At 43.9% G+C, this 26,554-nt stretch overlaps 1 protein-coding gene across 3 annotated transcripts; it reads left to right on the top strand.

Moving 5' to 3' along the window:
- Positions 1 to 39: 39 nt before the first annotated feature.
- Positions 40 to 26,554, top strand: CHGB (chromogranin B). 3 transcript variants are annotated; one of them, XM_052696016.1, is made up of 5 exons: positions 40 to 158; positions 19,761 to 19,804; positions 21,140 to 21,233; positions 23,222 to 24,966; positions 26,143 to 26,554. In XM_052696016.1, the coding sequence occupies exons 2-5, from the start codon at positions 19,793 to 19,795 to the stop codon at positions 26,224 to 26,226; spliced, it is 1,935 nt and encodes a 644-aa protein (XP_052551976.1). In that variant the 5' UTR covers positions 40 to 158; positions 19,761 to 19,792; the 3' UTR covers positions 26,227 to 26,554. The 3 variants fall into 3 exon arrangements, with proteins under 3 accessions (XP_052551976.1, XP_052551985.1, XP_052551968.1); XM_052696025.1 differs by lacking the exon at positions 40 to 158 and adding an exon at positions 2,158 to 2,273; XM_052696008.1 differs by lacking the exon at positions 40 to 158 and adding an exon at positions 14,811 to 14,997.

Genomic DNA, 26,554 nt, shown 5'->3' with positions numbered 1-26,554 from the left:
AAGGAAAACAAATTTATGAAGGAGACTGGACTGCTGAAGTTTGGTGTGAGGGTGCTGCTGTCATGTGGGGCTGCAGTTCAGGCCCCTCTGCTCAGCATGTGGGAGTCCTTTGAAGTGGTCATTCAGGAAATCAGAGTTCCTGATTTCTCTCTGGACAGGTAACCATAGAACAGCTTAGCTTAGAGCGGTCCCTAGCAATCATCTAGTTCCAACCCCCCTATTTTAATCTTTAAAGTTATCAGTCATTAAAGCTGCAATTAGTATTATAAATATTCTGTTCTTGAATGAAGTCTCGGGCTTTAATAGACACTCTTAAGAGAGCAAAGATAGTTATGTAGCAGTTCTTACCAATGTTACCAGGCCCACTACTTCTGCAGCTTTTGCATTGCTTCACAGTTTTCTCAAAGGGCTTGCTGGAAAAACTGAGTTTTGTTTTCTTTATCATTAAGTTTTATAAAAATTTGGAAAAAAATTGTTTTATGACAGATTTTCATGTTTTAGGTGCTTTAAAGAAGCAGAGCAGAACTCAGCTGAATAAAACTCCTAAATCCCATTGAATTTTAAATGATAATAAAGCAAACTAAACGTTTAGGGGAGACTGACCATTGTGCCAGACACCTGATTGTAAAGTTAGGAGCCCACCTACATTTGAGTTCAGAATACCTGATCGTTACTGCTGTGAAGTGACTGTTTCCATTTCTGGAGGAACACTTAATTTTAGGAGGTGTTTCACTGGGATTTTATAGTTTAATCACTGTTAGTAAGTTAAACAAAACTGCTGCACAGAGAATAACACCCATCAGTCCCTTTCCCACTCACTGCTAATTAATTTTTTACAAACCTGTGCTGGAACCTGCTGTATGTATTTCCAAGTCTGCTGAAAGCCAAATGTTTTGCATTACTCATTTTCTCGATTAACATCTCAGTTTCTTCAAGACACAGGGTGAGATGAATGCATCCCTCCCCTTTGCCGCGTGCTCCAAATGAGACTCTGGTTGCTTTTGTAAGAAACACTCAAAATCGATCGTTTCCAATCAGGCAAAGATCTTCGTGAAGTGGCAGTTTTCATTATTGCAGTAGTGGGTGTGCATCTCTCTCATGGCAAGGGAGAAATTGCATGCTTAATCAGTGAAATCCATACCATATAATACCCTTTCTTTGACATACAAGATCTCTCAGAGTGTCTCAGGCTCACAATCGACTTGGCGTGCTTGCTAAAGTACACTTTATATATGGTTTATCACTCACCTGTTGCTTTTCATTTTTCAAAGGGGGACAGGAGGACAATGTATACTAGGCTCTCTCTATCCTGCTATTCACCAGAGCTAGTATTGGTTTCTACCACCTGCTCAGAATGTTCTGTGTTTGGAACTGCTGAGTCACAGCCTGAACCTCAGACTGATCACCTGAGGCGAGCCATGAGTCAGCCACAGGAGCACAGGTGAAGGCAATTCACCTGTGCTGCTGGAAGGGGTGGAGCCTGGTTCCACTTCTCCTAGACCTATTGAAGAGCTGGCTGCCAGTGGGGAAGGATCTCTTCTGGAGATCTGCTCTGCTGGTGTTTTGTGAGTGAGCCCAGGATAGTGGTAAGCCTTCTATCTATTCTCTTTTTGTTACCATAGTCTGCTTTGCCTAACTCTCTTGTTTATTTTGTGATTATAGCATCCTAATATTCTTTGATTATACAGTTCTGAAAAACAAAATTCCTGGTAACTCTCGCTCTAAGCTGTACTAAGCTCTGCCTTGGCAGCTCATTGTGAGCGCTGGAACAGGCGACTCAGAGAGGTGGTGGAGTCTCCTTCTCTGGAGATATTCAGACCTGCATGGGTGCCTACCTGTGCAGTCTAGAGAGCCTGCTTTGGCAAGGGAGCTGGACTGAATGATCTCTAGAAGTCTGTTAAATCCCTACAATTCTGTGATTCTGTTATATTACAAAACAGGCACAGCACTTGTATGGATTTTAGCATTTGGTCTTCAGCATTTCTTTTTGGAGATGGACTGGCCTACCCTGCCGGTCCAGCTGCTGAGGTCTCTTGACCGTTCCCTTTTCACACTGGCCGGATCTCTAGCACAGATATTTTTTTCACGCATGTCAGATTCTACACTGCAGTTTCATATGGGGCTGCTATTCCTGGGGATTGATGCGGTTGCTGTACTCTGTATTGCCAGCAGGTAATAAAAATTGGGCTGTTGATTTCAATCAGAGCAGGAAGAAACCCAGCTGGCTGCAAACTATGGCCAAGATGCTTGGGTTTGGTGCAATCTCTGTGCAGGTAGGTTTATGCTGGGATTGTCTGGGCTTAGGTTGCCGTCCTTGAGTCATCGTGAGACTGATGTATACAGCTTCCTGATGGTTTCACAGATTTCACAGAATTGTAGGGGTTGGAAGGGACCTCCAGAGATCATCGAGTCCAACCCCCAACAATTATCTGCTTGATAATTTTCCCTAACTGATCTTGTGGTGAGGGTGCTGTAATTGCATGTGTGCTGGTAAGTGCACAAAACATTGGAGCAGATCTTCAGCTGCTCTCCCAGCTACATAAGTTTATAGAACTAGGGGGAAAAAATAGAATTGAGAAGAGATCTGGCAGGTGAAGGGAGCCTGTCAGTTCTGTGGTAGTAAATGTCTCCTCCCAGCAGGTGCTGCTCTGTCAGAATCTACAGAGTAGCATCCTGCAGGCAAAGGTTATGGAGGAGGACAATATCAACTGCTACAGTAATAGATATAGCTGGAAAAAATAAATGTTCTCTTGATAATTAGCCTGTCCCTGCCAGCTTGCATTGCTTAACCACCACAGATCTGTTGCAGCTACAAGGACATTCATATTGATGAATGTAGGCAGCTATTGCTAAAGAGGTTCAGTGGGGAAGGAATTCACTGTGAACCAAATGTCACTTATAATTCTTGCCTGCCATTATGATGTTCCACTGCATTAAGTGAGATGCTGCACATAGTAATTTAACTGGAATTTTAAGAAAAATAATCTCACAGAAGGAGAGGTAGAGAAATCAAAGTCAAAGCATCTGAACACCTTTGTTTGCTGGATTGGGTTTGGTGATGAATCGGTCTGTGCTGTGAATTAGCTCTAAAAACACCTGGTTTCTTATATTTATACACGCACATATATATATCAGCTATTGCTTTAGCTTCTCTGGGCTGAAGCAACCACTGCCTTCAGCTTCTCAGCTTTCTCATCAGAAACTTCTGATGCAGCAAGAAAAGGGATTGTAGGATGCGTTTCTCTTCAGCCTTCCAGGAAATGAGATGCAAGTAATGACAAAATAGGTGGTTGCTGAAAGAGCATGAAGATAGATAACAGCAAAGGAGAACATGAAATTCTTTGATTTGAAAGAGAGACATAGGCAGAGCTGGATGCAACAGAAATACTACGTTTGTGACTGCAGCAGGAATACTACATGACTGACATCTACAAGTGTTGGCTGGCATCTCACAGAAGACGTGGCAAGTAAACTCTGTGCTGCTGAAATATGCAGTCTTTTGAAAAGTTTGCACCTCTCATGGTCAGGAGCACCTGAGGTTCTTCTTTGCACTGTTCACTTCCAGATACGATGTTCAGCTGACGCCAATATGCCTGCCAAAAATAGATCTATGTCTCACACTGTGACAGAAGGAAGGGCAAAACAGAGCCCTTCGGAATAAACATCCCTGGAGCAGGTGGTAAGTTTGATGCAGGTCTTTTTTAGAGGAGAGGATGTTTTTTCTTATCTGTATCTGATTTCTTGTCTAGGGTATGAGGCTTGTTCCGGTGTTCACAGTAGATGATTAAGTGCATAGATTTTAGAAAAGTTAAATTACTTACAAGGAAAATGGGATAGGTGAAGGAGATCCGGGGGGTACCTCTTGGGTCAGGTGTTGATTAGATGGGTGTTAATTTGATATCTGGGATATGGTTTGAAAATAGTTGGCCATAGCAGCAACTGTGAAGAAACCTCTTTGTGTTGTTTGAGTGCTTGCAGGGCATCTTCTGAACAACAAAGCATTTCCAGGTCACTGACTTTGCAGGCAAAGTTCCACACTTGGTGCAAAGAGGAGAGAGGAAACTTAAAATCTTTGTGAGTGAAACTAGAAGTTCTGTGCTTGGAGCTCCTTCCTAGAAAACAAGTGAAATCTCGTGAAACTGCAGATAAGTAGAGCAGTTGCACTTACAACTGTAGTGAAAGATCCTTCTTTTTCACACCTTCTGAAGTCAAAGGCATCAACCCATGCTATTTATCCCAAGTCCCAATGCTTCTGAAGGGATCTCGCTCTGCCCCTGGCCCATCCATGTGCTTGTAAAAGGGGTTCAAGCTCCTATGCAGGCATTCCAGCCCTTAGATAGTCCTATTAGTCTTAATGGTACTGGGTGCTGACTTCAGTGCTCCATTTCCACAGTATACTCCTAGTCTTACACTATCAGAGTGTCTGTTACTGTGTGAAGCATTGTCTTCTCCTGTTGTGTTGCTTTTCCCTGAATTTCAAGTACTTCAAGAATTTTCAGCCCTATTGCTTTCTGAGTTGTTTTTGCCTTCTGTGACTGCAGCATGCCGCAGAAGCACCATGATGGGCTCATGGATTTGACCTGATTTTGCCTGGCTGCCCCGAGAAGGAATGAAGCAGTGGCCTGGAAGTGTTGACACTCTTGGTTCCCCTTTCACAGATGGAGAACAGTTTTCCTTCTGAATGTTTAGATATTGAGAATGTGGCTTTCAGACCAACTGACGTACCTAGATTTTGTATAGGGCCCTCATCAAAATGTTCCACGTTCTTACCATTCTTGCCAGGCTGCATGACCACAGGGCAGAGCAGCCTGGAAGGGCAATCCCAGCCTCTGTCAGATACCCTCTGCTGGTTCTATAAGCTCTAGGAGGGGATTTTCCCAATTTTCCAAATTGTTCTGCTAGAACTCTGGCAATTTGAACAGATGGGAGAGCAGGGACTCTTAATGCTCAAGTCATGTTTGTCTCCTCCTGTGTGGCAGTAACTCTGCCACTTTTCCTCCGCCAGTCTTCCCTCCTATTTGTCCCTATACGCACTCCAGTAATACAAGGAGGCTGCTTTGGTGATGGCATTTGGTACTTTCCACTGCAGAACAAATCTGAGGATTTTCTGCTTGCTCAGGGTCTCTTGGCTTGCAGCAGAGGAACAGCACTCTGAGCCTGCACTAGGACAAACACTTAAAAAAACACAGCATTGCTCAAGGTTGAGTGTAAACAAAATCCCACAAGAACTTCAAGTGAAATGTGTAATAGAAATAAAAATCAGGAATAATGTTCACCTTACAGACTTACAAACAGGGCCAAAATTGGTCCTTCGTGGCCAATCAAGAGGAAAACAGGACATGGTGAGTACAACACTGCCAGTGCCCTTTGTCCTGCATGCTGTACACAAGCAGGTCTGGAGAGATCATTGACCAGGTACATCTCAATGCTTGTGAGCATCATGAGTGGTAAAATCAGTGTAAGGACATTACAGAATGTGCTGTGCCTCTCCCCTGGCTCCCATCTGGAGTTGTGTTACCTGAATTGTCTGCAATGTGTCATAAGGACTTGGAGCTGCCCTTACTGTGGCAAAATCCTCTTCAGGGAAAGATGCCCTTGCTTGCCACTGGCTCCCTGCTGCCGCTCAGCATGACACTGAGCAAACCTCAGGACATATTAGGCCTGCATAGTCTCCATCTGAGGTCCTGAGCAGGGCTCTCATTAGAGATGCTTGCTATTTGGCTTGAGTTTTTACCAGCTGAAAAGGACTATCATCCCTTGCTGGGGTGACTCATGCTACTGCAGGCACAGGTTCCCTTGCCCATGTGCACCGGCCGCCCTGGGACTAATCTTTGGACTGAGTCTGACAGCATTACATCTCTGTTCCCACAATGAATATCTATATATATAAATGTCTGGCCCAAATTATTTTGTCATCATTGATGAGTCCTCCCGCTATTAAGTCATTTTCCACTTTCTTCTGCTCCTCCAGGTTGTTTAGTGTATGTCGCCTCTCTGATGCCTACTCTGACAGAATTTTTATTTTCCCTCCCACACAGCTTCTAAGTGGGAGGCACTGATTCATGCCAGTGACCTGCCTGATACTGGAGCTGAAAGGCAGGGAGGAAGCTTAGCTCCTCTGCTAGGCAGGCATCGGAGCAGATCCTCAACAGTGGCTGTGGAGTAGCTCCCAGCCAGTGAATTGAGTCAGGGCTGTTTACAGCACAGAAGATATTTCTTTAGGAGCTTAAGATGTTTTCGGTATTGTCATGATTTGAAGAGTTAATCATGTGACATATGTGGGTATATCAGGACATATGGTTTCTGAAATCAGAATACAACAGGCAGTGTACAACCTGTAGAGATGTGTCTGTTTCATTATGGAGCGTAGGTGCCCTTGTGTGGCGCATGTGTTTTCCCACAATGCCAAAGTTCATTTTTAAAAATAGCCTCTTCTGTAGGCTTTCTCTAATGACCATTTTTCTCCACATACCTATTAGACAACAACATATACCAGCATTTCTTCCTTAAAAGTAGAAACCAATGCAGAACATGAAATAGTAAATAAGATGTGATTGAGACGGTAGCTGGAGCTAACCAAAGACAGAAAGCTCATGGCTAAAAGGTCAAACCTTTGTTTAAATTGCCTTTGCAGTGGTTCTGTGAATTAAGAGGGAAAGCCTTGTAATGAGAGAACATCTGGCATGGAAAATCTCACCTCAGTTCAAGTTGAGCAGAGTTTTATTGGCAGTAAAAGGCAGATTCTTGTAATGGGAAATGTCAGTCACTCTCAGGGCAGGTAACCCTATCCAGTGTTATCTGCAATGACGACATTTCTGGCTAAGATGCAGTGCATGGGCAGCAGGGAATGCTGCTAAATGAATGCTAGAAATCAGCACCTAAAACCAGCCAGGGAAATTGGAATATATCTATGATTGGAAGTATTGAGATGGGGATATGGCAAGGTTAGTTTCAGTGCTGTGCCCTGTAATCCATCTTCTGTGAGGCCTTCACAAATTAGTAAATTCTGCATTCCCTACAACTTTTTATGGATAACCAAGAGCTTCAGAGGAGGAGGAAAAGGATGGGATTTACACCAACGTCTTTGCTCAGCAGCAGGAGGAAAAGGATGGGATTTACACCAACGTCTTTGCTCAGCAGCAGTTCTCCTAAAAAGGCTGCAATTAGCAGTTGAGTTATCAAGTAAGGTTGAATAATGTGTGAGGAGAACCATGAGGAGAGATGAGAAAAGCATGTAAAAGCTGGGTCTGGGTGTTTGACTCCTTGAAGGTTTATGCTGGTTGTCTGGTGTTCAAGAGTAAAATTGCCAGATCTGAATTACTAAGAAAAATCTTATGGGACAGGAAAATGCTCATTTTACACAGGTGGGGCAATAACACCAGACTATTTAATATAATAGAATATTTAAAATTAATTTACTTTATAAATTAACTTTAATTTAACACCAGTGCTAGAAAGGTGCCTTGCTTACCAGTTTTTGAAATGTTCTAAATGTTTTGTGGAGAGTGGTTTCTCCAAGCCTCTGCCAGGGAAGATGAGCTCTTGGGGCCCTGGTCTTCAGAGACTGCTGGAAGGAGAAAGAAACAAACCTGGTTAAATGCTGACACTTCTTGTTCAGCATTTGAGTGCAGCAGATGCTCTCAACAGCCATCTCTTCTAAGCAGGAGTGATGCTGCTAATGTTATTAGGCCAAGGCAGCCCTGCTTGCAAGACCCTACAGAGCCCAGCAGGTCGCAAGGGTCTGCTAGCTAGCTGCCCTGTTTGGGCTGGGTGCAGTGAAAGTTCTCATGTCCTTAGCAAGGAGAAGTTGGCTATTTTGGGCAGTAACATCCAGTAGACTGCAACCAAGAACAGAATGACTATGGCTTGCTGTAGTGGAAATGCTAAGTAATGGCTTGAAAACCTGGTGGGAAGGCAGGCCCAAATCAGGGGAGCTCAGATGTATGCAATACTCCTGAGTGACCAGAAGGGCTGGAGCCAGGATTTACCCCTTCCCAGGCCTCATTTAAGAGCTGGCAGTGCAGACAAAGATATTATGCTAAAGATCCCTGCATACCTGAAGCCTTTCGAAGGTAAGCAGTCTCTATTTCTGCGTCCACACCTGCTGTATTTGAGCAAATCCTCACTTGCTGCAGCCTGGAACTTTTCCTCTCTGCTGTTATTGCTGTGCTTTCCATCACATTGCACTTGCTCATGCCCATGTCCAGAGTAGTAGAGGTCTCTTTCAGGGTCATTATTTTCTGCTTATGCCACTTGGTTCATCCCTTCATTCTGCAGGGTTACGACTGGATGCTGGGCTGTTACCAGCACAGGTTTTTAATTGTTTTTTTTCCTCGTGGAGTGCTTAAAATACTTTCTGCTCTGGCTTCTAAGTTTCACGTGGACTGGATAGGCTTAGTCACCCTCGGGAGCTTGGCAGAACAGCTGCCAGCAGAAAAGGTTCAGTAGACTGAGGGGTATCACTAAAGGCTGTGATATGAAATCAGGCCCAAGGCAGTAGGCACAGCTGATGACTGAAAGTCCAGCAGAGAATGTGCCGAGGAGAATGTCCCACGTGGTTTTTCAAGAGAAAAGCTTGACGATCAGTTAGTGCATAGTGCAAATGGCAGCAAATGTGCCCAGGAGCCCAGAGAGGGCTGAAAACACCCCTCCTATGGGAGTCAGGCTACCAGTGCGCAAAAGCCACTTTCACTAGGTCTGGAGGAAGATGTGGTGGCAGGTTCCTATGCTAGGCCCCCTAGATAACAGGTTGTGACTCTTGGCATCTGCGGATTTCCACCTTGTGAGGACATTTAATCTTGAAAAAGCTTTTTCTCTATATTCCTTGGCAGGCTTTGTGTTACCTCTATATCCCTGGCAAAGGGCCCACACTGCTTTGCAATTTTTTTTTGGCTGAAAAGCAGCAGAGGCAGACGTGTGTGATGATATTTTGAACATCAGCAAAGATACCCATTGATTTCTGCCCAGTTCTACCTGTAGGCTGACAGGTGCCAGCTGCAGTGAGCCTTTGTTGCTCACAGTAAGTGCTGCTCCTTGAAAACTGGAGCTTCTCCAGGGAGCCTGGTGTTTGCTTTTTGGCAGTCACAAAGTTGTAAAGGTCTCATCGAGACCAGCTAAGGTGGATGGGATTGTGGGCAAGTGCCAGGCAGCGTGAAGGTAAGACATCTGGTGTTTCTACTGCACTGTGCTCCTTCCCCCAGCTATGGAGAGACCTCTGGGGAGGAGACAGGGTGGTAGCTGTGTGTGGAGCCATGGGATCAGCTTGTGAAATCTGCACTTGGAGTGTTGGTATGCTGGTGTCGCTTGGCTTAGATAGTAAAGCCAGAAGTTTAGTAACCATTTGTGTTTGAAGTGAAGGAACTAAATTAAAGTTCTTGGCAAGTGAATAGAGAAGAGAGAACCCAAATTAAAGCCTCCCTGAGGGAAAGACAAAGTCATCTCCTATCCATCCTGCCAGCCGGTCACTCAGCATGCATCCTGTCAGCCTTTGTATCCCTCAAGATTGACCTGTGCTCAGCCAAAATAGTTGGAAAAAGAGTCTGAAAAGAGCACAGGAGCCAGGTGGCTGGGTCCATGGGCAGGAGCAAGCTGGAAGCCCTGGATGGAAAGCAGGGAGAGAAAAGACACAAAAACATTGACTTCCTATGTCGTTAATTTTGACTCTTGCAGAAAGCAGTTCTACTGTCAGAATTTCGTGATTATCCTTAAAAGGTTGTTTTGGGGTTATAGTAGGGAGGGTGGGGAGGTTTATTTTGCATCTGAAAGCCTTTTTTTTTTTATTATTTTTTTTATTTTTTTAGGAACGGAGCACTCTTCCAACAATGAGAAATGGCCACTGTGTGGCTTGCAGAGCCACTGTCTGTTTGGCTTTTTCCCCACTGATCTTACTCACTCCCATCTGCTCATTCCTACTGACTTTACAAATCATGGGGGCTGCCTTTCCGGGGGCAAGAGGAGTGCTCTCCCAGCTGTCATGTTGGAGCCACAGGGAAGGTGTTTTGTGAAGTGTCAAGTGAGCGCTGAAATGTGGTTCCTTCACTTCCTCTGCCTTGCTGTTGGTGTGAGTTATCTGAAATTCCTGGAGCACTAACAGGGGAGATGAGACAGAAAAAAAAACAGTTAGCAGAAAGGATGGTGGTGACCAATGAGCAAGAAGGTTTATGCAAGAAAGGCACCAGCCCCAGCAAGCCTTGCTTCATCAGTATGGTTTTTTGCAGGTTAATTAGAGCTATTGTTTGCCTCCTGGCAATTGTCCTTCCATCACAAATGTAGGTAGTTGTCCAGGAGGGAGTGCCTGGAAACTCGCTTGTCTGTGGCAAAGCCTAAAATGATAGGCCACGGATACACTCTCCAGTCCTGGCTCTTCAGGTGGTGTCATTTGAAAACAGTCTCCAAAGTCTCTGGAACTAGACAAGCTTACATTGGCATATTGTCTGCCAGGTTCTCTCAGTTCCCAAAGCCACCTTTAAATTTAAGTCCCTTAAGCCTTTTTTATAAGCACATGGCATTTCACACAGACAGCCTGAAAGGTTTAAAATGATGGAGAGCAAAGAAAAAAGGGATTTTCCAGTGGGAAGAGATCTTAGCAAAGATTCTTCCTGGGTTTTGTGGGTTTTGCTCTCTCTTTCATAGGGTCTTTTTTGTAGCTGGGCTTCTGCTTTTAGTGCCAATGGCAAATGAATAATTAAAATTTCTTTGGCAGTGTGAGTGTTTAAAATTTTCTTTTGCTGTGGGAATGTTAGTGTCACAAGCTAGTTCTCAGCACTATGCTTTTGGTCTGGAACTTGGTGCAAGATTGTAATGAGATTTTTAATATTTTAGTGCATAGTCAGCAATGAAAAGTTTCTTTGGAAAAGCTTATGGTCTGTTGCAGAAATCTATATAATTTTATCTTACAGCGTTGAAATTTGCTTCTGTGAAATTTCCATACCACAATCAACCACAGCACAATATTATTCTTACCAAACAGAACCCATGCTGGGAGACTAAGAGCCATAAATATTTAAAGAAATGAATTACTAAACCAAACTAGCGCCCCAGTCTGTAAATATTAAATGGAACATATGCAGTTGACAAAATGAAGGCAGAAACACTGAATGGGTCTGTTTCATTGCCTAAATGTAATTATTTGTAGCGTAAAGGCAACTGTAAGTCATTTTTCTTTAATGACAAGCAACACCCAGAATACAAGGGCTTAAATCAACATGTGAGTTAGTGAAAGAAATTTCCATCCTCTTTTACAGGAGTTGCACAGGCTCCAAGTTTCTTCATTTAGGAGGTTACAAGCATGGTTAATTGGATGCTTAAAAAATGTGGATTTATTTTTTTATGGGGTTGTATAGGGGTGTTGTTTGGGAGAGAAGGTGGGGGGAGGCAGGGTTTGGTTGTAGGATGTGTAAGTTCAGCATGCCCAGAACAGAGGATGAGGTGCCCCAAAGCTCTCAGGCTGCTCTCTGGGCAGTGGCTGCCTGCAAGCTGCAGTCCTGTAGCAATACCAAACATCTGAAAGCTTGGCCTGGCAGTTGTGTTGGCAGCTTTTGGGAGGTGCTGCTGTTCATTGTCTGACACTTGTCTCCATTGAGGAGTGTGCCAGGTTTTTACTGCCTCCCTGCCTGTAGATGTGGCTGGGGTTGCAAAGGTTGCTCCTGTTGTCATCAAGACGATATCATTACAGCTGGGGCTGGGAAAGGCTTTAGTCATAGTCAAATTCATAAAGCCATGAGTAATTGTTGAAGGCCTTTTTGAGCTCTGGTGGGTTCAATGCAGCATTTTAGCTTGGCGATCAGTTAATATCGAGTGTCAGGGTTTGACCATTACTCCAGTATATTGTTTTCTGACAGCAAATCAGAAATCTATACCAAGGTGCGAAGTGGCAGTGTGGATAATATGAAGAGACTAGTGACTAAAAATCCCAGTGGTGCAATGGTATTAGGCAAATTCTGACTTCCTCTTGTAGAAGGGCAAGAAATGTGTCTTTTTTATCAGTGTCCTACTTACCATGGTTGTCAAACCATTGCAATTGCAAGATATGTTACATTTATTATCTAAAGCAAACAAGGTAGGCAAATTGCTGTCACAGAAGGACCTAGGTAGTGGTCATGACCTTGGTGTTGGTCTTGCAGACAGTGCAGTGTGGAAAAATTATCCTTGATTCTGCAGCCTTAAAGTCTGCTTCTTATTTTATTTTGCTGTGTATTGCAGAGTAATCTAGCTTTCTCTTCTCTGAGCAGACAAACAGTGAAAAAGGAGTGATGGAAAAGAAGACAAGTGTGTGTGAACAGTGTACATGTGGGCATCTGTGTAGAAAACATGGGATGTGGGGGGAATGGTTGTGTTTAGACTAAGTCCTGCATCTTACTTTTACCTGTGGTGATTTATTATTATTATTATTATTATTATTATTATTATTATTTACCTGATGGTATCTTTACAGCTTCTGTAGAGCTTTAGCTGGAAGACCAAAGCGGTGTCTGTACATGTGTTTCAAAATCCCCAAGAATCCACGCTGTATAGTAGGCATATATGGTGATGAATAACAGCAGCAAAGGCTCAGCATCCATGGAACCCCTTATCTGCTATGTTGCAGTCAGGATTGGGTGCACCTCTGACAGAATTTTCAGTACCATTAAGGAAGCTGAATAGAGGATGTCATTTGAAGTGCTGGGTTTTCAGATTTGTTTGGTGTCTGTTTTCAGATTCATCCTTTCAGCAACTTCTGAATGAAGTTAGTTACAAGATTTTCATTCCATGAAAATTAATTGGCTCCCAGGAATGAACATAATCCTGCTAGCACATCTAATTAAGGGATAGCAATCCCCATATTCCCCAAGCAGTTCTCTCTCAGCTTAGAAGGATCTCAGACATGGAAATTCGCATGTCATCCTTTGAAGTTCTAGCTTCTAGGATGAGCCAAATGTGTATTTCTTAAAGCATTTATATTTGAGAGAATCCAGTAGGATAAATACTGTTTATTCATAGAGTGAAAGATTGTCACATCATTATGAGGCGATATATCACTGCAATGAAGGTTCTGACACATTTGAGAAGCGAGGTTATGGTGTACCATTCACAGCCAATCCAGTGAAATGTACTGCCTGCTGTAGTTCTGCCTTTGTGACTTTTCCTTCCTAATCTCAAGGAAAGTTTGTGCCAGCTGACACCTGACTGAGGTGAGGGAGTGTTTCAGAGGAATCTTGTCAGTTCCAGTATAAATCAGCCTACCAGTAAAGAGGGGAAAAAAGCCTTTGAAGCCCCAAGGATTGTGGTTACAGTGCAAGGGATGGACTAGAAACCATGGGAGCTAAGAGAGGGTATTTTTTTTTTTTTTTTTTTTTTTTTTTTAATCTCAGATGTGTGTTTTGCAGCTAGAAGGTTTCTGTGGTGATGGTTGTACACTGTTAAGAGGACTTGCATGGAACAGGCACTTAGTTACAAAAACTCTTTCAGGTACTGTTTTTATTCAAGGTCTTTTTATTGCTTGCCTCTCTTGACTTGCTGAGCAGTGTAGCCGAGCAAGTGCTGGAATAAAGCAGTTACACTAGGATAACCAGAGTGTGCTTTTTATATTTCCAGGGAAGTGGAGAGTGCTTAATTGTAAAGTGTTTTACCTAAAATTCTTTGTTGTGAGTGGGTGAGGAGGTTGAGGCCTGGCTGAATCTTCATGCAGAGGGGAACATGGGAGCCTTGGAACCAGTGACGTTCTTCAGTTTCTTGAATCTGTTTCCCAGCTCCCTGTAGTTGAGACTGATGATGTCCAGAAAAGCATCTGCCTGTTGATATGGGTCTTGTAGGCAATAAAGGAACAGCATGAAGGAGGGTAGGGGTGAGAAAGTGTGGAAGTTATTGTGGCATTGATTTGCTTTTCACTGTGGCTAAGTGACTGGGCTCTGGTGTCCTTCAGCTCTGTATGTTTAAAAGATGCCTGGTTATAGCAGTCTGCCTTTGCTAATACACAGTATAAGGATGGTGCTGAACAATAGAGAACTGCCATTTTGATGTACGGATTCTTTGTCTTCTATGAATGCTGGCAGTTAGAGGGCCACCTGCTTATCCACGAGAAGGTACAAAAAAAGCAATATAAAAATGCAAGTAATTTGGAGATGGCCACGAAGGGTTAATAAAAGGGAAACAAAGCACGTCTTGGTTTTACAGTGTCTTTGGCTCTGAAGGGAGTAGGGGGGAATATTCAGAACGAATCAGGACGTTTGGTAGATTTGTTGCGGCTCCCCAGAGCAGTGCCAGAATAAATAAGAGGTTTGTGTGGAGGTGGATGCTGAGAGCGGTGGTTTTCCCAGTAAAAGCTCTTGAGGAACGGTGTCGTTCACTCGCTGGCTGACAGAAGCACGGGGAGCACTTTCGAGTACTGCTGTGCTTCTGGGTTTGCTGCGCACAGCAGGAGCCGTGATTTGGGTGGAAGGGACCAAAACCTCTTGGGGAGGGGGAAGAAAAAAGGATGCCTTGACACCTGGAAAGGCTCTGATGAGAACTAACGCAGCGTGATTTCTGAAAGCTGTTCCGGAAGGGACTGGTCGCTGCACCTCCTCCCTGCCCTGCTGCGTGTAGCTGACGCTCAGCATCCTATGGGTGCGGGAGAGACCTGAGGATGATAGCGCATCCTCACGGCGGGAAGAAGGGGCCGGGGAACCCCCCCCCCCCCCCCCCCCACCTTTCCTTTCAGCGGGGTGGGCGAAGAGTGCATCGCGTAGGGCTGCGGTAGTGACAAAGGGAAACACCCGCCGTGGTGGCGGGGAGAGCTGAGGGGCCGGGGGTGGGCGGAGGGGCCGTGGCGGCTCTGTGGGGAGAGCGGCGGCGGCGGTGGAGGTGGTGGCTGCGCCTCCCCCTCCGGCCCCGGGGGCTCGCAGTGACGCAGGCTCCCGGCGGAGCCCTCCGCCCCCGCTCCCCCTTTTAAATAGCGGCGAACCGCCGCTCGGAGCCGAGCGAAGCGGAGCATGGGGTCGCTGGCGCTGCTCGGCCTCCTGGCGGCCGCCGCCCTGGCAGGTGAGCGGGGCCGCGGGTGGTGCCTGCGGGGGGGGAGGCTGTGAGATACGGGGTCCGGTGTCCTCGCCGCGAGGGAGAGGAGGGTCAAAAGCCCCTGCAGGAGTTCACTTTATTGAAATATATATGTATAATACATATACAGGGGATGGGTGACTGGCAGTACTGGCGTTCTCACTGTGCAACCCCCTGCGCCCCGCAGTTGGGGTTCGCCCCGCACAGCGACACGAGCCGGGGGCTGCGGAGGAGAACCAGCAGATGCCCGAGGTCCCAGGCGAGGAATCTTTACGTTCTGGATGCCGGGGAGGCTTGGGCGTTAGCGCTGAGGGGAGAGCAGGTGGAGTGCCGTGGTACTTCAGCACGGCGTTACTCCGGCACTGCCGCCTGTTCGTGCTGTCGGGAGACAACTTTGAAGGAGCAGGTCTACAGCTTTCATTAACAGCTCTTGGGGTTTTTATTTCTTTCTTTTTGCGTGCAGCGTTAAATATTGAAACCGAGCCGTGAAATTGAAATTTAGGATGGGGCAGTTGCCTCTTTCTGTGGCTTTTTGGCTCTCTTGTTAAATGAAATCTCAGCTGAGATCAATGAACTGAGGAGCTTAGGGCTAAGGATGGGTGGAGCACTAACTTAAAGAACTTTCTAGTATTCCTTCTCCAAAGCAATATGTTGAAGTTTCCGTGTTCTTTCCATAGGAAAGATTCTTCCTGAAATTTTGGTAACCAGTGGCACTGCATTGAGTCACTGGCATTGTTGAAAAGATCCGTGTGAGGATTTTAACATGGACCCACCAAAAGGTCTGCCCCGATTTTGGAGGTGCAAGCAAAAGCCATGTGAATTTGTTCTGTGAATTTGCTCTGTGTTATTTTCAAAGGTGTAAAGAGTCTGCGTTTCTCATCCTCTTCAGTGATGTTCATTTTGGCACTTTTGCAAAATGAATTAATCTGATTGTAACTGCCTGGGCAGATTTGATTCGGGAGACGGAAGCTTACCCGGAGATGTCTGTAAGGGCAGGGCAAAGGTTTTGTTTTCAGTGTGCCCTGACTTTGTTTCCTCTGCACAGCTCCACAGCAGTACCATCTGCAGGTCCCCATAAGCTTGGTGAATGGGTACACTGCCACCAGGCTATGTCAGTAGTACTGGCTGATAGCTTTGCCCTGCGGTCTGGGCAAATGTGGAGGGGATGGTGAAGGTACTAGCTGCCATCTACAGCTGGCAGGAGACCCATGGAAAGCTCTTGTCAGCTGGCTCAGGTGTGAAGTGGGGTTTGCGGACTCCCCATAGACTGCCTCTCTCAGCTCTGGCAAAGCAGCTGCTTCAGAGTGTTATTCCAGGCCCTACAATGAATCAGATACTGTTTTTTGTCCACCTGTGCAGGCTAATGTGATCTATGTCCAATATTGTTTCTTCTGATACTGTTACAATAGCCTGATACAGCTCCTTGTGCAAGTCAGCTTTTACCATTAAACAAGCACTTGCTTTAACGGTCATTAATGTAACTGTAAATCTCCTTGGAGAGATGACTTTGAAATGATAGAGATAGGCAGTCAGCACAGCCTGACTGTATATTCACATACCACTGACGTAGTGCATGAGAGGCAGCCTGAAGTCAGCATCTCTAATAGTGAGCAACGTTCAGAAGCTTGTCTGTTCCAGCACTGTCACTCCACAGGACAGTGCACCTCGCAGGAGGACTGCTACTAAGGGCAAAATCAGGTGTTTGCCCATGTGCATGTCCTGATTTCTCACGACACAAGGAGCCTTGTTAAGAAGAGGCTGAGTGGCAGATCATCCCCTCCGCTTTTCGTAAGTGCGGTGTCTCCAAGCTTTAAGAAATGTGGAGAATAGATTTTAGTAGATCCCTTTTCTTTCTTTCTTTCTTTTTTTTTTTACTAGTAGTAGGGTCTCTGCTGCCCTTCTGCTGCTTCATCCTTTTTCTTCATGCTCAGATGGAGAATGCAGGCAAGTGAGACTGCTGCAACGGTGTCATCAATGTGTAATGCAGTAGTTATTTGCATAACTAGGTTAGTAAATAAAGTAACCTAAAACCTGCCTAGTTCAGCACTGAGTGCAACTAAGACTGGAGGAGTGGATTGGCTCTGCATAGCCAATCTCCCCCGTGCACCACCTGGCGTTCTGGGAGGATGGCTTGGTTAGGGATGCAGTGCTATTTTAGAGAGATCCCTTCTGTGCTACCTCATGTGGGTTCCCTTTTCTGCAGTTGTACACTTGGGCTGGAGAAGCACATTCTTACATATGTGTTTCAGGGAGCAAAAATAGAAGATGGTAGGAATATCAAGAGAGCTATTTGCGTACTATTCAGATATTATGCAGAATCAGTGCTCAGTATCTACAGAGTGGAATCTGTGTTCGATATCTGCTTTCTCTGCAGATGGAAAAGAAGAAGAGTTTTGCTGCTACAGAAGTTTACACACTCCTCTCCTTTGCAGTAAACTTCCTGGGGAAAGTGTCAGTTTTACTGGCATGGGTGTCCAATCTTTTGGCTCACCTCAGCTGTGTTGAGTGAAGAGGAATTTTCTAGGGCTGCATCTACAAAGGTTGCTCCAAAAGTAGTGCCTCCTAATTATTTGCATGGGATCTACAACGGATGCAAAGAGCACAATAGCAGTATTTAATAGAGCAAATTCTGAGCTACAGAACACTCTTTTTCAATACAGTCACCATCATTAGCTGTGCATTTTTACTAGTGATGAACAAGAGTCTGCATGCTTCCTTTGCAACAATGTGCACCAGCAGAGGTGACCCACTGTTACCACTGCTGAAACACGTCACTCGTCCTTTACTGTGCTGACACCCACTGTTTGGTCTCCAGAAACATTCAGCAAGTGTTGGTGAATGCCAACAGATGCAATTTTTCCAGCACTGAGGAATTCAGTTTCAGACCTTTGCTCATAGACACTTCCATGTCAGATGTCGTTGTGTTGAGCTGCGCCTCTGCTGCCATCTGTCACATGGCAACAAAATCTGCTAGGATATTGGTGGCATGGTTCAATGTCCACTGCCATACCATCTGCCTTTGACATCCTGGGGCAACATAATAAGGCAGGAGGCATTACTTTCAGAGCAGCTCCACTGATTCGTATTTTTTGCTGTTCACAGGACTACATTTAGCCAACGTATCAAAATCTGTAAACTTATTTGCCATAGCTTGAGCTGCCGCTGCACCAAGTCCTGTGTCCTGGTTTCAGCCCAGATGGGGTTAATGGTGCACCAATATTTGGTTGGTGCTGAGGGGCTGGGCTAATTGGCATGGCAGATCTGCCACCATGATAATGTGGGGAAGGGGCTGGGCTGCATGTGGGCTGGGAGTTGGACACGCCTACTATAAGGTAAATTGGCTTCTATTTTCTCCATAACCTTTGTGTTCATTGGGTCCAGTACTATCCTACTCAAGCAGTACCGAAGAGAAGGTGATACTTGTAAAAGCTCCAGAACTGCACCCCAAGCTGTATGTTTAGGTATGGCAATTACAATAAATGTAGTAACTCTGTGAAGCAGTGGTACAATAACTCTTGCTTTTACCTACTGGCTGGCAGAGGTGTTTATCTTCAGCAAATCTTTAGGTGGGTAAGACTTGACAAAGTTTATTTATGCCTAACAGACAAGCACATTAACCAGCTGGAGGCGTAATAAGATAAAAAGAAGAGGACAGACTCTTTAGCAGGCTCTCTTGTGATAGGATGAAAGGGAGTGGTTTCAAAATAAAAATAGGGAGATTTAGACTGGAGATAAGGAAAAAGTTTGTTTTATTTTATTTATTTATTAAAAAGAGAGCGGTGATGTACTGGCACAAGATGCCCAGATAGGTGGTGGGTGCCCCATCCCTGGAGACGTTCATGGTCAGGCTGGAGGGGCTCTGAGCAACCTGATGGAGCTGTAGGTGTTTCTATTTAGTGCAGGGGAGTTGGACTACATGGCCTTTACAGGTCTCTTCCAACTCTAATGATTCTATGATAATGCAGCACTGATGGCAAAAGTAAAGCAGCCTGAAGGTTTTGTTTACAGCAGGTTCTTTCCAAAGGCATATTGGACCAGCAGTAGAAGTGGTAAGGGGAGGTCTTAATTACCTGAAGTGTCCTTATGGTAGAGAGGAGCTGTACCACTACTTTCTGGCATTTTTTTGTTGTTTCCCCCTCCCCCTCTCTGATATTTAACTTGCTGTTCATTTATTGAGCTTATAATGGACCACTTTGTGAATGGAAAAATCCGGGTGAAACAGTATTGTTCCAGAAGGATTAGGGCAGTAGTTGCTTTTCATATTTGAAGTGGTCTCTTGCTGGGGAGATGGTCCTGGGGCAAACTAAGCCCCTGCAGAAGGTGAAATAGGAATCTGGAAACAGACCTTGTTTCCTCTTCTTTCACCACCAAACAGGTACATCTACATGAATACCCATTACTGTCAGGCTCCATTCTTCGAGTGTTGCTTTTTGGTTTGGTTTTGTCTTTTGTTTTGTTTTGTTTTTGTTTATATTCTTTTAATGCTAGAAATGTTGGTGGCCCTGCCTGTGGCATGAATGTTGGAACCTGATCACGTTTGGCATCTGTTCCAACCCAACCTGTTCTATGATTCTCTCCTGCTAGGGTGAGGCTCTTCACTGCTTTCCCATTCTGAGGAAGAAAAGATAAAATGCAGCTGGTTTACTTACCCTACCAACCCAAAGTTCAAGCAGCCTCAATGTTACTTCTGTCAGTGATATGTGTGGTCCTGCTAGGAATAACAAGTTTGTAATAATTTATTTTTCTTACAGGTGTCAGCACAGTTCCAGTGGAAAAAGACCACATGGAAGAAATGGTGAGTAGCTTTAAGTCAGAGCAAATTTCAAAAAGTATCAGTCACATGCTCCCCAGTGTTCTGGCTCCTGTTTTCTTTTTAAGCTCTCAGGGAAATGTTTTTCTTTTTTTTTTTCTTTCTTGGTTGTTGTTGTTTGTTTGTTTTTCTTCTCCTACAGGTAAGCTTAAGAGATCATCAGTGATGTAAAGCCCAGAGTCCCTTTAGCCTTCAGTGCATTTGTAGAAAACAGAAGCTGACTTGTTGTGTCAGAAACTCTATGTTTTGCGGCTGCCTGAAAAATAATCTGAAATATTATTTATAATCAGACTGCACAAAGTGAAATGGTAGATTAGGAGTAAAGCGTAATAGTAGAAAATGACTACAGTTGTTATGTAATGGCCTTTCTAACAGAGTCCTTGCTTGTTCCTTGGAAAGAGGTTCTTAACCCATTTGGTTAAATCTCCTGGCTACTATCAGGATTTCTAATCTGACCTTAGGGCCTCTCCACTGGTTGATAGTGTGGCTATTTACATTAGTAAACAGCTGTAAACAGCTAGGAGCAGGGAAAAGATAATCAGCCATACACATATTTTTCTTGTCTCCTCCCATCCAGTTACCCAGGTTGTCAACCTACGGAGCATCTTGGATCCAAGGATCTGAGTGCTTCTTTGCAACCAACAACTCCAAACTTGAAAACCATTTTGGATGAATTCACGCAGAAAAGCTAATTTGGAGGGCAGTTAGGATTAAAGGTGTTTGTGCCATTTTCAGTGCATTTCCTCAACATTTAGAAGGCTCTCCAGTTTAAACTTGAAGTACAAAAAGAGATGGTGCTTTAAAGCACATGCCTATCTAAGAAGACTTTGATTTTCACAGAGTAAACTCCTGAAACAAGTTTGTGGAGCATGTTGCTTATAAAGGCGTTCTTTAGTTTATCCACAGCCCTAGCAGCACCTTTGCTTGGTCCTCATTTGGGCAGATCCTACTGGATGGTCCTCATATTTTGGATGTATTGTGGTGGTGTTTTTTCTGCTGGGGTTACCACATGTTGTTTGACACTCCTTTGTATAGAACAGGATGTTTTAACATACAGAACATACAAAAGGAGGCTGTTAACTTTGCATACAAAAGAGGAGAATAAATAGAGCTAATGACTATTCTCGTACTAATATATGAGTGAGAAGCAGAGCACTTTTTACCCAAAAGCATTGGTAGAACTCAGGGCTGCCCAATAGTATGCTATGCTGATAACTATTAACCATGAGCTTTAATCCTAAACTAGCTTTACTCACTGAGAGGTCAAAAGCAGGATTTCTATTTTCACCATGCGAATTTGTCTGATTTTGTTTCTTCTAGATAACAAGATGCATAGTGGAAGTTCTATCCAATGCTCTGTCTAAGCCAAATGCCCCACCAATTAATCCTGAATGCAAAGAAATCCTCAAGAACGGTATGTAAAACCTTATCTGAACTTGTGAAAGAACTTTGATGTTTGTTTGTAAACTACAATTTTCAAGAGAGATTAATGATTTTAATTTCACATGTAAGAATAATGTATTGGAAGTTATGTACTTTGTATTATTAGGCATGATGTGCCAGTCTTTTTGTCTTGCCTTCTACATGTTCATCATCTAAACTTAAGTTCAGAATGTCTTAAGTTCCAAGAGCAAACAACATGAATAGTCAAACCCCAATCTTAGAACTTATTCTGCTATCGTCACTGGTTTTTATTTCTAAGACTAAGGTGGAGTGAGAAGGGCAAGTCAGAAATATTCTTAAAAAAAGAAGCGTTTCAGCATTAGACTCTCTGGTTGGTAACACTGAGAAAACCAACTTTCAGGTGGATTCTGTCTAGGGTTGATGCCAATGAACTGATGAATCGGCTTATGTGAATCTGTTGCCTCCTAATGTCAGTATCAGAATTCCCATTTTCCTCTCTTAAGTCTTTCTGGCTTAAAGAACAAGCAGTCTTACCTGGTAATGGTCAGTGATTCAGGGATTCTGCTCTGCTTCAGCCATCTGCAGCTTCTGAGAGAACTTGAAAAGCTCCCATCTAGCCTGAGAAGTCAACAGGTGCAGCCAGGTTCTGACCAGGTGCTGAATGCATTCCAGAGCATAGGAACTGGCTTCAGCTAATCTCGTTTTAAATCAATAAGGTGTCCAGTGGCAACTGAATTTGTGCCCAGCTCAGCAGAGGGACTCTCACTCGGGCTGTAAGCAGCCCAGAAGCAATTAAGTTTGTTATGGTGATTCCAGAGGTCTGGAGACATAGGCTGAATACTCCCTTTGGGAACCCTAATTTCTGCTGAACTTGTTCCTGCAGCTGCCTCAGTGCAGAGGTCTAAGCCTGCATGTGAAATGTGGTTGACAGTGTGCCAAACTGCAAAATGCATGTATTTTTTCTGCCCAGTATATGTTTATTTGACTACAAAACAATAAAAAGGCTCCTTGAGCTTACCTGCCAGCAAGAAGCAGTAATGAAACTCATCTGTCTCATGCTTGTTTATAGAGGAAATATTGTGTGGCTCTAATACATTTATCAGAAAAGAATGGGTTTTGAGCTTTAGGAATACCTCTATCGATACCCATCTAAACCCCAAGTTTCTACTTGATGCTGAATGTCATTGAATGTCACTGAATGTCACATGGCAGTGCTTGTTTCTGATAAACCTGTCTACTTACAGAAAATCGCTCATTGAAAGGAGAGAATAAGAATCATGTTTTTATCATTATACAAATATTCTCCAAGAACATCAGATAATGAGAAGCATTTTGCAAAGAATAAGCTATTTTTAAGTCTGTGTAGCTGTTGTCTGAACCCTTTTTAGAATTTGCGATCTGTTTCTGATGTTACTGAGGCTCAAGTGAGCTGGAAATGCCTTCATAGAGATATACTGTTACTGTTGTAGTCAATCAGACTTGTTTAGGATTTTCAAAGTAACAGAAGGTGCGTGATTTGATTAAACATAATAATTGCAAAATAACGAGTTTATTTATGTGCAATCAGTTTAGTCGTACATTTGCTAAAAGCCTGTTTTTACTACTCCTCATATATATTTTTGCAGCTTGAAATAAATGTGTCTTTTTTGTCAATAAACAAATGCAATAGCTGTGACCTGACGTTCAAAGAATTCCAGATATCGTTGGTTCTTAGTGGGAGTGAGAGTTAGTTTAATTCTAAAAATGCCATCACAAATAAACAAAAGGGCCAAAGAAGAAAAATGATTCTGGAAATTTCTATGAGGCTTTTAAAATGAGAAATAATTCATGTTTTCAGGCAAACGTACAAAACAGATGAAAATAACAATTATTAAGAGCAGAACTTAAATCAGTTCTTTCCAAATCTTGCTACTTTCAGGAGCCAGTTATATATGTAAACTGAAACAGCATTTCACTGGAGAGTTAATTTTCTTCATTAGGCTGCTTTTTTTGTTGTAGGTGGTAAAACTGATAGAGAGAGAAGTGAAGACAAACAGCTTGAAGTGAGGCATTTGAAAGAGCCATCGGAGTTTGAAAACCCACACTCTGAAAGTGTGGAGAGGGAACAGAATCGGGAAGAAGGTGACTCTAAAAAGCGCGTGAAAGGAAGTGATGAAGAGAAGCTTCATCCTGGGGAAGGTAACAGCAAGGAAGACGAGGAGGGACAGCACATACCTGTTCGTGAAGAGAAACTTCATACAGAAGAAAAAAACCTCTATCAGGAAATCAGAAGAGAGGAGAACAGCTACCACAGTGAAGAAGAAAGCAAAGAGAGCAAGCAAAGTGATGGAGAAGTAGACCACGCTGTTCTCAACAAGAAGTCCCACTCTGCAGGCGTGAGCACAGAGGAGGTTGCTGAGGAGAATGATCATCCCCCCATGGATCACTGGCATTCAGAGGAGGGAATGCAAAGCCCTTACAAAAGAATTCATGAAGGTGAGGAAGAAGAGGCAGAGGAAGAAAGAAGTGAAAAATACCACCTGAGTGAGTCTAAGGGACGTGATTTCTCCCAACGTAATGAGCATGAAGAATCTGATGAGAATGAAGAAGTGGAGGAAGAAAAAAAGTCCAACAAACCAAAACGGTATCATGGGAAACACAGAATGGGTGATTCCTCTGAAGAGAATAGAGGCCATGGGGGTGAGAAAGAGGAACTACCTGAGGAATCAAACGTAGAGGAGTCTCATCTCTGGGACAAAAAGAACAACCATCAGAAACACCACCATGAAGAATCTGAGCAGCAGCATGAAGAGAAGAGTGGTTATCGTGGGAGGCATGGGTCTGAAGGTATGGAGGAGAAGAGGCGTGTGGGCCAGGGAAGTGTGGAGTACAGAGAGAGGTGGCAGCAGAAGGAAGAGAAGAGCCAAGAGGAAAATAAGAGGCATCACAACAGTGAAGAAAGTAATGAGAAATGGCACGAGGAGCGGAGACACCGTTCTGAGGGAAGGGCATATCGTGGCGATGAAAGTGAGGAAGAGCTGGACAGGTTTCACAGTGACAGCAGCAAGGAGAAGCAGCATCATGCTGGAGGAAGGCACCGCTTGTGGGATGATGAAGGTGAAGGGACACTGAAAGAATACACTCAAGAGCACAAAGGGCAGGCCAGAACACACTACAACGCTGACAACGTAGAGCAGCAGCACTACCCTGGTAACAGTGATGAGGAGGAAGAGGAAGTAGAAAAGAAACATTACAGCAGTGATCAGATAGAAAATGAAGAGGAGAATATGGAGCAAGGATATGCAGAGAAGGAAGAGTACAGAAGCCATCTCCCTGCAGAGAATGAGAAGAGAACCACAGCACCCTACAGCCCTCTATACCCACTTCTGTGGTGGAAGAGCCGGCACTTTGAGAAAAGGAACAGCGCGGGAGAGAGGCTTCCAGAGAGTAAAGAGGAAAGCAGGCCCACCTTGAACGAGAAGAATCTTTTCCCTGAATACAGCGACTATGACTGGTGGGATAAAAAGCAGCTCCTGAGTGCTCTGAACCGTGGGCGCTCTGAGAAGAGGAATCTTAGCAAAAGGAACAGATATGATATGAAAAGGCAATACGACAAGATGGATCAACTCGCACAGCTTCTGAATTACAGGAAGAAATCGGCTGAATTCCTGGAATTGTACAATTCTGGAGAAGACGTGAAGAAACGTCACGTAATCAGGAATGACAAAGGAACTCTGAGCCAGAGGCCTCTGACAGAGGAGGAGGTGTGTACAAATGTTTCTTGGAAAAGGCAGTGGAAGCTGATTTTACACGCTTCTAAATCCATTCCCAAGATGGCTGGTTAACTGCGAGTGGCAATAACACGAAGAAGATTAAGTCACACTAAAAGTCAGATCTTCACTGACTTAAAAATGTTGCTGTCTTAGAATGAATTTAGTGGAGCGACCCGGGGGCACAGTTTATAAAATAAAGACAATGCGCATCCTCATTAGCTTCTGTCTGCTTCAAGACAGGGAGAGAAAGGAAATTCTTCCTTTCGTCTAGTATCTTTACACAATTAAAGATGCCCATTGCAACAGGAGCAGGGAGTAATTAAGCAGGCACCAGTTGGTGTGTTGGGATGTTTAACTCATGCAGCTGGAAAGTAAGTTTTACATTTATTGAGATTCAGCTGTCATGTGGGGTTGATGTCCTGTCTGTAATTGCAGAGCAGATCTGGGCTCAAATTCACGTGCTTGATCAGTCATGTAGTTCCCATGTATGGGAATTTCTTTCTTGTTGGGTGTTCTGCTTCAGCATTCAGGAAGACTGAGGCTGTACCCATCAGCAAGCTGCTCGTCTTGTACGTCACTGTATCTATTGCACAAAGCTGGACTGGACTGAGAGCAGTGGAGATTTGACAGGAATTTATGTAGTTTAACCATGTTTACAAGTTATCACAATAACTGACTGCATAACTGTTATTCCTGTACAATCTGGCAATTTGGAAGATTTCCATCTACTGCACACCATGCTTGCTGTGCGCCGTAAGCCAGAACCACTTTGAGCATAAGGTTGTGGTCTCCTAAGGACTGAGGGAGTTTCACTGAGAAAGATGTGACTTCATGCTTCTAGGAGCGGCAGCTGTGAGGTAGCAGGAAGTCGCGACTAGATAATACTTTTTATAGCTGAAAAGATCAAATTGTATCTCAGTCCAGCTCTCAGAAAGAGTAGCTTTATATTCTCCCCAGCACTAACTCAGTTAAAAGCATGAAATTTCCCCCAGTCCATGAAGCAGGTGCTGTACTACCACTCACTTCCCTGCCCCACAGCATGTCTAGGACCTGTACACAGCAGGAGGTAGTTCTCAGAGAAACTACTTTTGTCTCTAGTTTTCAACAAATCATTTGCTAATATCAATTAATTAATTAATCTGTTAAATGTTCTTTTTGTTTTCGCAGGCAAAAGAGCTGGAAAACCTGGCTGCTATGGATTTGGAGCTGCAGAAAATAGCTGAGACATTTAATGACAACAGGAGAGGCTGAAGATGATCTGCTTTGGTGTTTCAAAGCTAGGTGTAGCTGTACTCACAATACCTGTATTTTGTGGTAAATTCACTGCCACTGGATTGTTGTTTGCCCTAAAAACAAGAAATACTATTTACTGTCCACTATAGTGTAGTGATTTATAAAGCTGGAAATGTCTTTAATTTGCTATTTTGCTATTGAAATTTGAATAGTGTGAATTTTAATATTATAACGTCTCATGCAAGGCAGATATTTTTAATATTGCTTGTGGAAATAATTGTGTTAGTGTTCTTCAGAAATATATGTCTGAGTTTGAAATAATAAAAATCATTGATTTTGGAGCAAA

The sequence above is a fragment of the Tympanuchus pallidicinctus genome, unplaced genomic scaffold, assembly GCF_026119805.1.
Source record: "Tympanuchus pallidicinctus isolate F22 unplaced genomic scaffold, pur_lepc_1.0 scaffold1, whole genome shotgun sequence".
NCBI lineage: Eukaryota > Metazoa > Chordata > Aves > Galliformes > Phasianidae > Tympanuchus > Tympanuchus pallidicinctus.
The sequence above is the reverse complement of the archived record's forward strand: the minus strand, read 5'-3'. Positions and strand labels throughout refer to the sequence as shown.

Excerpts from the sequence above, each read along its gene's own strand:
- CHGB (XM_052696008.1), top strand. The coding sequence starts at position 14,949 with ATGGGGTCGCTGGCGCTGCTCGGCCTCCTGGCGGCCGCCGCCCTGGCA. Across the intron at positions 14,998-19,760 it reads GGCGGCCGCCGCCCTGGCAG|GTGTCAGCACAGTTCCAGTG; the intron begins GTGAGCGGGGCC and ends TTTTTCTTACAG. Across the intron at positions 19,805-21,139 it reads AAGACCACATGGAAGAAATG|ATAACAAGATGCATAGTGGA; the intron begins GTGAGTAGCTTT and ends TGTTTCTTCTAG.